The 10,181-nt window shown below is 54.3% G+C and overlaps 1 protein-coding gene across 1 annotated transcript in view; it reads left to right on the forward strand.

The window, feature by feature from the left end:
* The window catches only part of NMT1 (N-myristoyltransferase 1), a 48,437-nt gene extending 40,742 nt beyond the window's left edge, over positions 1-7,695 (forward strand). Inside the window, 4 exon segments of the mRNA XM_017876108.1 lie at positions 1,292-1,462; positions 2,047-2,214; positions 3,198-3,335; positions 4,255-7,695. Of these exon segments, the coding sequence (XP_017731597.1) occupies positions 1,292-1,462; positions 2,047-2,214; positions 3,198-3,335; positions 4,255-4,275 (498 nt within the window). The 3' untranslated portion in view covers positions 4,276-7,695.
* The last annotated feature ends 2,486 nt before the right edge of the window (positions 7,696-10,181 follow it).

Raw genomic sequence — 10,181 nt, forward strand, 5'->3', positions numbered from 1 at the left:
AAATTCCTTTTTTTTTCTCGGAGTGCTTCTGGTTGGCCATCAGTCCACACAGTTACTGAGTTCCTGCTGACGTGAGGGCTGCCTGCCTGGACTTCTCAGCCTCTAAACAAGATTGATCACTCTGAAATCAGGCTAATCCACCAGCGGATTGAGGTCATTAGTGTCCCATCTTGAGAGACTGCTGCAGTACCGTTAGACACTGCCAAAAGCACAGGTTTGGGGGACTGTGGTATGTGTCTTCTTCCTTCTGTTCTCATGACAAATCTGCCCTGCCTTCTAGGCCGGTGGGCAGGCAGGCAGAGAGCATTCTTATAGTGCTACAGCAGCGAGAAGACTGTCTCACCCATATCGGGGTGGAAACCCCAGCATGGCTGTGTTTTCAGTCCAGGATTTGAGGCATCATTATGGGAGCTGCCATGTAGAATGAGGTCAGTGAGTGTTCCCTAGAGAGACGAGGATTTAGCAAGGAATTTTAGAGGCTGGAGGTTCTAGAACTGAAGTTTTAAAAGCAATTCCTGCACTGGGAAGCATTGTGTCAGGCACTGACTGAGGCCTGTAAACTGTGACACCACCCTGTTTGCAGATTGCCCCAAGCCCACCTTTGTGTATCTGAGCCTCTGGGGATGTTCTACTAGCCCGGTGTTTGCTCCACAGCATCATATGGTTTCATTCCACTGAAGCATTTTTCTAGCAAAAGCAGCTGCTGGGTGGGACGCTGACTGGGGATGAAATCCTGGGAGTGTGCTGCTTTTCTTCTGCATTTAACTTGCAGCCATGGCTCTCTGAGAAGTAGTGGTGTCACAGTGTCTGGGTGGGCAGACCCTGACTAGGCCCTGGGGTCTATGAAGTGCTCTAAGTCTAGCAGAGAGAGAGCAGTGAGTATGGGATGGCATCAGTCACAGTTCAGTGAGAAGCTTGTGAGGACCGCTGGGCCGCATGGGCAGAAAGTACAGCTAGAAAGGCCAGCCTGGCCCAAGGGTAGAAAGTCTTGTGCTCTGGGGCGGGGAGTTTGAAACAAGGGTGGAGCATGAAGGGTTGTGTTTTCTTAGGAAGTCAGTCTGGGGCCATGTGGCTGATTGATTGATGCAGCAGCCTGAGTCCGCCTGGACTAGGAGGGAAAGGGCCAGAAGATATGGAAGAGGCAGGCCCTGTGCCTGAGGAGAGATGCACGGGGGTGCAGGGAACCTCCAAATGACCAGGGATTCTCTCTTGAGGGCCTGATCTATCCTCACCATGGATAGACCCAGGGTGATCAGCTCATCTCACTCCATCTCTTCTGTCTTGCTTCCAGACTCCCAAGACAGCTGGGCTGCGACCAATGGAAACAAAGGACATTCCAGTAGTGCACCAGCTCCTCACCAGGTACTTGAAGCAATTTCACCTTACACCCGTCATGAGCCAGGAGGAGGTGGAGCACTGGTTCTACCCCCAGGAGAATATAATCGACACTTTCGTGGTGGAGGTGAGTCAGGGAGTGGTGTTCCAGGCCTCTAATGGGTTCCCAGAGAGGCACCCCCCTGAGTGGCCGGGTTCCCAGGGCTTGAGTGTTGGCACCCTAGACTTCCTTGACCATCCGTGTTTGGTCCTCCCTAAAAACAAGGAGTTGGTGCTTGAATTTGCTGAAAAGATACCTTTGGATCTGGCTTGAGCCCTTCTCCCCCTCTGCCCCACTTTGATAACACAGAATAGAACTGAGCCCCGCTTAATCCTTCAGGAAAGCCTGCAATTCCCTGCCTGTCCCAACTTAACCCAGTGCTGACCAGACATAGGAGACACAGTCTGGGGGTATGTGAACTGCAAGAAGAGGTCCCTGGTGGTGCCCCTGCTGGGAAAGAGGTTTGGCAGTTTCATTCTACGATCATGGCTCTGTCCTCAAGTGCCCTGAGCCAACGTCCCTCCTCCTCCCCACGTGTCCTGTTGCAGTTTCCACCTGTTTATCTAGAGGGGCAGAGCTGCCTGAAGGCAGAGCGAAAGAAAACGTTTTGTTCCTGGGCCACAGTACCACTGTGCATGCTTGACATTGCCTCTTTATTGCCTTCCCTTCAGAACTCAAATGGAGAGGTGACGGATTTCCTGAGCTTTTATACGCTGCCCTCCACCATCATGAACCATCCAACCCACAAGAGTCTCAAAGCTGCTTATTCTTTCTACAATGTTCACACCCAGACCCCTCTTCTAGACCTCATGAGCGACGCCCTTGTCCTCGCCAAAATGGTGAGGAGCAGACCAGGGGCTCTCTGGAGATGTGTGGGGAAGGGGCAGTGGAGCCATGGTGAGCACAGCTCCCGGGATGCAGCCTCCCATGGGCTGGGAGGCTCCGAGTCCTCCTCACCTCCTGTTCTGCTTAGGCAGGGTTCCTGCAGTTTTTAGCCAGAAACTCAAAACTCGGAAGGAGCAAGGAGCATCCGAAGTGAAGGCATTGAACTCCTCCTGATTCATTTCAGTGAGTTTCGTTCTCACAGGAGGCGCCACCAAGGAGCCTGAATAGCCAGGCCTGCCCTGGGAGGACACGGGTTCTCCTCACAGCTTTCCCAGCGTGGGAAAGGGGTGATTGCTCTCTGTCGTGGTGAGTCATCGGAGTGTCTGACTGCCAGCAGCGGGTGGACAGCCCGTCGGTCAGTGCTTCGCTGTGGGTTCTGGTGACCTCCTGCACCCAGCCCAGCCTGCTGTGGGCAAGCTGGTCCCTGCCCTGTGAGAGCTTCTGCTCCAGTTGGTGAGGTTTAGGAAGCATCTTCACAGTCTCCAAGCGACACAGCAGGTGTCATATAACATGAGGTGCACTGAGGGCCTGAGAGTTGGGGTCTACATGGAGTAAGGAAGCAACACAAACCCCAGGTAGCTGATGGCAGCCAGCTTCTCAGAGGAAGGGGCTCAGGGCTTGGACTCCAGAGAGGACTGTGGAAATGACTAGAGTTTCAGGGAGGCATAACCAGGAATAGCAAGAGCCCCAGTCTGGATACTGAGTACCTATGTGTATACTCAGAGGGAGACTGGGCAGAGGCCAGGCTGGAGGGGGCGCCCAGAGTGTCCTGAGAACGCCTGGAGAGTGGGGATTAATGCGGAAGCAGCAGAGCTTCTGAGGGAACCTTATTCTTGTGGCTGCCCACAGGACAGCTTTGAAATGGCAGCAAAGGGTTAGGAAGGAGGCCATCCCCACCTGTCCTCACCTGTTCTTGTTTCTCCGTGCTGCTTTGCAGAAAGGGTTTGATGTGTTCAATGCACTGGATCTCATGGAGAACAAAACCTTCCTGGAGAAGCTCAAGTTTGGCATAGGGGACGGCAACCTGCAGTATTACCTTTACAATTGGAAATGCCCCAGCATGGGGGCAGAGAAGGTGGGCACCACGCAGCCAGAGTCCAGGCTGCCCGACCCAGGGAATCAGTGTCTCCAGCAGAAACCAGGCCATGGGTTGGGGAGACAGCTACAGTCTGGGTCCTTGTTACCTGGAGTTGAGCCTTTGAAAATGCCCTCCCTCCCTCCCTTTCTGGCTAACACTGTGAAACCCCTTCTCTACTGCAAAAAAATAGAAAAAAAATTAGCCAGGCGTGGTGGCGGGCACCTGTAGTCCTAGCTACTCGGGAGGCTGAGGCAGGAGAATGGCATTAACCTGGGAGGCAGAGCTTGCAGTGAGCCGAGATCGTGCCACTGCACTCCAGCCTGGGCGACAGAGCGAGACTCCGTCTCAAAAAAAAAAGAAAAGAAAATGCTCTCCTGGGCGACACAGCGACTCTGTCTCAAAAAAAAAAAAGAAAATGCTCTCCCTCTGCCCTCTGCTGGCCAGACCAGCAGGTCAGCGTTCCCCTCTCAGCAACTAGTGTGAGATGGCAGAGGGGACAGAGCCACACAGGAGCAGGAAAGTCATCTCCAGTGAGGCCTTCCCACTTGAGGGAACCGTGGAAGTTGAGTTGCCCACGGTTTGCCAGGAGGGTAGGGCTGCGGGATCTCTGAGGAGATTTCCTCTCCTGAGCTGCTGCCCTCTTCCTGGCATGACACTTTCTTAGCCCTTCCTCCCCCAGCGCCACAGGGGACATGAGGGTGAGCTGGAGCGTGGACCACTTTTCCCTGGGAGGTCTGATGGACATGTGAACCCTGGTGTGGAGGTTGAGCATGGGGCCAGCTGGGTGTGAGTCTGCTCCCACAGTGCAGGCGGTGGACCCCGGGCCCAGCCAGTCGGAACTTCGGGGATGGGAGGTGTGGGAGAGTCTTTGGACTACTGTCGACTCAGCTCTGCCTCTCCCTGTTGGCTCTCCTAGGTTGGACTGGTGTTACAATAACCAGTCACCAGTGAGATTCTGGATAAAGCCACTGAAAATTCGAACCAGGAAATGGAACCCCACCACTGTTGGTCCAGTTTTCACACACGTGAGAATCCCTGGCAAAGGGAGCAGAACTGAACCGGCTTTACCAAACCGCCAGCGAACTTGACAATTGTATTGCGATGGCGTGGGCTGCGTGATGTCACCTCCGGTCGTGTCTCTGGTCTCCGTGTTTTCCAGTTAATTACATCTTCATGCAGCCGTCATCAAGGGAATGTAACTGCTGAAAACTAGCTCGTGATTGGCATATAATGGAGTTAACGGGTGAATAATAAAAGTATATATATATATTATATATATATAAATATTTTAAATATCTTTCATGTTCCAAATGTGCAAGGATGTTTGGTCTTTAATGTAAAGCTGAATCCAGATCATTCCTCAGAATGAGGACCCGAGGACAGTGGCAGACAGATGCGTTGGCACAGTCATGGTTTCCTCCAGAGGAGACATTGACTTATCTTGGGGAAAAAGGATCTGGAGAACCTCATCCAGTTCCCCTTCTGAATCAGCTGGGATGACTGGCTTTGAGAAGGAAGGGAAGGTGGAACAGGCTCAGATCTCACTGGATGGCACGTGGAGCTCTTGTCTGGGGCTGACCCTGGGCAGGGACTTTCCTGCAGGGCCAGACCTGCCTGCATTTTGAGACACAGCAATGGGACGGTCCGCAGAAGCAGACCTCATTGATCGAGTCCCTTCTTCCATCCCCTTGACCTGCTCCCTGTAGGAAGTAATCCTGCCAACTGATTCAAAAGGGCTCTTGAGCCAGCTGTTGCCAACCTTATAGGGATGAGTCCCCTGTGAGATTTTGCTTTTCCACTGCCTGGGATGACTGGCAGTTTGAAGAGGCCCTTGGACCTCCTTTGTAGCATCAGGGACCTTTGGAGACCATATCAGTGTAAACCCTGCTTAGCTCATCTTAGAGCAAAGAGCCAGCACCCTGATGTCCCCAGGGGGTCTGGGCAGGAGTGGCATGGGGTCAATACCCAGACCCCTTCAGCCACCAGCCCCTGGCCTGTGCCTTCCAACCCATTAGCCATTTCTTGTTTCCAAGATACAGCCTGCAAGTGGCAGCAAGAAGTGATTAGAGGCAGATCTGGACTTGGCAACAGAAATGGTTTCCCATCACCATTGTCTGAGTCTGACTTTTGCTGATGCTGTTTTGTGGATTTTTATGGTAGTGATGGTTGTTGATGCTGCCAGTTTCCCAAAAAATAATCAAGCCTCTGGCCGCATGTCTGTCGATGTAGGCATTCTTGAGTGGTGTTCAGCCACGTGGCCTGGGCAGAATTGGGCTGTGGAATTGTCAGGAACCCACTTCCAGGCTTGGATGTAATTTTTGCTCTAGAGAGAAGCAAGTGGTGGGGAGGAGGTAGCATGACGTGTGGCGTGTGGGGTTTCCTTGCTGCCGTCACCTCTCCGCTCATACGGGAATGAAGCCTTAGCCAGGAGGCCAGGCTCAGCCCTGTGCCACTCACCGAAGCCACGCTCTGCAGGCCAGCAGGGGCTTGTTTCAGGCTGTGGGTTTTGGTGTGGTGTGTCAGAGGCTAATTCTGCAGAGTTGCCAAAACCAGGAGACATCGTATGCTTGGGATGGGGGCCGTGCCACCTGTGGGGATGCTGCCCGCTCTGCAGGATGGGGGCCGTGCCACCTGTGGGGATGCTGCCCGCTCTGCAGATTGCTGCTAGAGCCAGCAACTTCACTAAGGTGGATTTTCGTCAGAGGCCTGCAGGGGCCTCCCTTTTCCCATTGTTCCTGTGCTGCAAACTGTAGGCCCCAGCAATCGTGACTGACGTTTGACTCCTTGACTCCAAGAAACCGAGACCAAAGAAGCTGCTGTTCTTAGCAAGATGTGCACTGCATTCCGCAGACGGGAGGAGTCGGAGGCAGGGGGCTTGCTTTGCAGCCTCACAGACAACAACAGTTGCACAGCACCTCAAGCCCCAGAGTGACTCACCCTGTCCAGACCTTTGAGGATATCAAAGAATAAAGTGCACAAGTCTTTCCTACGTTGGGGGAACCTGGAACTTGGAAAGGCTCCCTGTCCTAGTCTTGGTCTGTTCTGGGCCAGGTCCCAGCTTGAGCTGCCTCTGAGATTTGGGCTGTGTGGATCTCTGGAGTGAGCTCTGTTTCGGTTGACCCAGGTCATGGAATGGAAACGGTGAGGCCCCAGTGGCTGTTCTGGAAGAAACAGATCTCCTGGCAAAGGCCCAGGCATCTCCCTCACTGAAACCAGGTTCCCTGCTCCTTGGACTCTGCTTTATCTCACGGTGAGAACCCTGCTCAGGTGTGCAGGGAATGGCTTGGGGGCTGCTTGCTGCTCGTCTGATTTTTGTCCCAATAGTCCCTGCGTTCTTCATTCAAACCCTTCTGGGACTTCAGGTCAGAGAGCACCATCCTGGGGGTCAGGGCCTCCCCACAGGAGCCCTGCAGTGTGGTGGCGTCATGGCTGGCTTGAACCAAGCAAAGGAAGGACCCTGAAGCCTTCACGCTAACCGTCCTTGAGCAGCCGCTGTTGGAAGGCCTCCCTGGGTCTGGCCCCCACCCTCTGCCACCCAGTCCTCCCAGCTGCCATGTTTCAAAGACCACCTTTACCTCCTGCCTTTGGATTGACTGCATTTGACCACGGACTCCAGTCTGTATAGGGAGAGAGCTGAGTTGGAGGCCTCCGCTCCGGATCGAGGTCTGTATAGGGCTCGTTTCCCCACACATGCCTATTTCTGAAGAGGCTCCTGTCTTATTTGAAGGCCGGCCCACACCCAGCTACTTTAACATCAGGTTTATGGAAAATGTCAGGCCTTCCCCACAACTCCCATATAACTGGTATCACTCCCCTACTTGCTGGCTCTCGGAAGCCCAGGGGAGTCCCTGTGGTCCTGAATTCTTTCCCCGGAGATGACCAGCATTTAACCAACCTAAGGGCCCAAAGGCCTTGGACAGCTGCATGGAGCTGTGGTCTGGGAGAGGGAGGGGCACCAGATGCTAGGTCAGGGGAGGGGGCAGGAGTGTCCCTCCCGTCAGTGCCTACCCACCTGTGGGGCAGCCTTCTGACGGCCTGGCCCACCTTCCCCAGAACCAGGGGAGGCCTGAGGCTTCAGTTTTGCTCTGCTGCAAAATGAAGGCAGGCCCACAAGCCGACTGCACCTAGGGAGGCTGTTTAGGACAAATTTCATTCCATTAAATTAAAAAATACTGACCAGCTGGCAGGCAGGTGCCACATCTGGGAACAGGGATGGGGAGCTTCACCTTTTGTCGTGGCTTTTCATTGGGCTGTGGTGGGGGGGGCATCCATTCCCAGGGAAGGGGAGGAAATACCAAATGCATTGTTCTGCTCAATACATCTCACTTGTTTCTAATAAAGAAAGCAGCTGAACAAACCCTTTTGTCCTCCTGGTATTCCTGGTCAGCAGGTGACAGTGGAAGAAACGGAGTGCTGAGGCCTAGGCTGGAGCCAGGATGACAGGGCTTGGCCACAGAGGCCCTCAAGCCCACAGCATCAGGCCAGCTTCCAAAGGCCTTCCTTTAAGGCTGCCCTTCTTCCAGGGCAAAGTTGGTGTTGTCAGACCTTTCCCACCCGCCAGAGACGAGCTGGTATTGACCCAGGTTCACTCCAAGTTAGAGCAGCAGCTGGGCTCTCAGCCAGCACCTGAGCACCTCAGTGCAGGAGCCGGCCCAGGCTTCCCCAGCTGAGCACAGAGCAGCCCCCTTGGTCCAGGTCAGCAGTGGCTCCTCCGGTGGAGGTGCAGGCCCCGCACCTTCCCACTATGCCCAGGTGTCATGTCTCTCCTCCTGCACCATTGGCCAGGTGGTACTTTGAGTCACTAGGGGTGCATTTTAACATGGCAGGTTGCTGGGCCCCAGTAGCTGTGTTTAAGACTTCCCATTCCCCCTGTTCTCATCCTCTGGAACTTACCCTTTCCCTGACCCCCTGATCCTTTCAGGTCCATGGCTGGTGCCTCCAAGCCCCTTTCCAGGAAAGCTGACAAGACACAGGACCTGCATGACCCCTCTAAAGCCCCCCAACCCTCCTGTCCCAAACCAAGTCACTCAGGCTCCTACGGCCCACACCTTCTTTCCTGCCCTTAGCTTTGGACTGAGAGAACATAGCCCTATGTGTGGTTTCCACCCATGGGCCTCTGGGTTAAAAAGCTGTGATTTTGGGCTGGGTGCAGTGGCTCATGCCTATAATCCCAGCACTTTGGGAGGCCGAAGCAGACGGATCACAAGGTCAGGAGATCGAGACCATCCTGGCTAACACGGTGAAACCCTGTCTCTACTAAAAATACAAAAAATTAGCCGGGCATGGTGGCGGGCACCTGTAGTCCCAGCTACTCAAGAGGCTGAGGCAGGAGAATGGTGTGAACCTGGGAAGCGGAGCTTAGAGTGAGCCGAGATTGCACCACGGCACTCCAGCCTGGGCGACAGAGCGAGACTCCGTCTCAAAAAAAAAAAAAAAAAAAAGGTGTGATTTCTCCCTCACTTCCACTTCCCAGTTCACTTCCTTAAAGACTCTTGTCCTTTTGGCAGGTCAAAGCGGGCGGATCACCTGAGGTCAGGAGTTCGAGACCAGCCTGGCCAACATGGTGAAACCCTGTCTCTACTAAAATACAAAATTAGCTGGGTGTGGTGGTGCGTGCCTGTAATCCCAGCTACTGGAGAGGCTGAGCCAGGAGAATCGCTTGAACCCGGGAGGCGGAGATTGCAGTGAGCCGAGATTGCGCCAATGTACTCCAACCTGGGGGATGAGCAAGACTTTGTCTCAAAAAAAAAGACTCTTGCCCTTTCAAGGCAGCTGTCTCAGCATTGGGCCCTCGTCCTAGCCTTCACCCCTTCCTCTTGGTACCATATACGAAACCAAAGAAGCCAAGCAGGATGGGGACCCAGACCCCCCAGCCAGAGCTGGCTCTGCAGGGGCTGGGCAATGCTAATAGCTCTTCATTCGCTAAAACTGGACTTAGCCTCCCTGTGCCTCCCATCCTGAGGCTGCAGTTTGGCAGCCTGACCCTCTTGACAGCCCTGAGTGCCAGATGCCTGGGCTGCCTGGCCCGGCCCATTCCTTCTGGGCCCTTTTGATTCTGATTATCCTCTTTCAGACAGACAAATTCACCAGAGCCAAACGCCACTCCCAGCATGAAGGAGTGGGGGACACTGCCACTTTCTGCATCAGTTCTTGGAGTTGCTAGAAGGTGGAGTCTGCCCCAGCCTTGGTTTTGGTTTCTGCGGGGCTTGGGGCCAATTCAAGGCCTATCCCAGCCCAGTTCCAGGCCACCCTCTGGGGACTAATGTCAAGTTCTGCCCTTGTCCAGTGCCGGCACTGTCGCCTGGCAGAACCTAAAACACCAGGCCTCCACATTGTCACCCTGACGGGGGGTGCAGGATTTTTTCCGGATTCTGTTGTCTAGTGTCCAGTGGCTCTCCCAGCATTCCTATAGAGGGGGCCCAAGCAGTGTTTCCAGGCTTTGTGTAAAAGGCTGGCTGGCTGGAGGAAGGAAAGCCTGTGTCCTTGGGATTTGCCCTACTGAGCAGACAGGGGCCTTGAGCCCAGCCAAGCGTGGAGAGTGGCAGCCTGTCTGAGGGTCCCTCAGACTCCTGTCCCCTCCTCATTCAAGGCCCCTCTGTGTGTGTGTTGTGGAGAGGCGCTGACCTTGTGAATTGGCATCCTCACACAGTCTTGTGATACTCGCAGCAGCTTTAAGCCAGGAGCAGGGGTTGGGCTATTTTGAGCTGTGGCATCTCCTGCTGCCACCCCCTGGCTGTCTTAGACAAGTCCATGCCCTGTTGAGGGGAGAGGGCCAAGGGACTCATCCAGCCCTGTCCCTCCTCATGGGCCTGTGGGGCTGGCAGCATAGAGGTGATCAGGGAG

This window comes from Rhinopithecus bieti, unplaced genomic scaffold (assembly GCF_001698545.2).
Source record: "Rhinopithecus bieti isolate Rb0 unplaced genomic scaffold, ASM169854v2 scaffold_10088, whole genome shotgun sequence".
Lineage (NCBI taxonomy): Eukaryota > Metazoa > Chordata > Mammalia > Primates > Cercopithecidae > Rhinopithecus > Rhinopithecus bieti.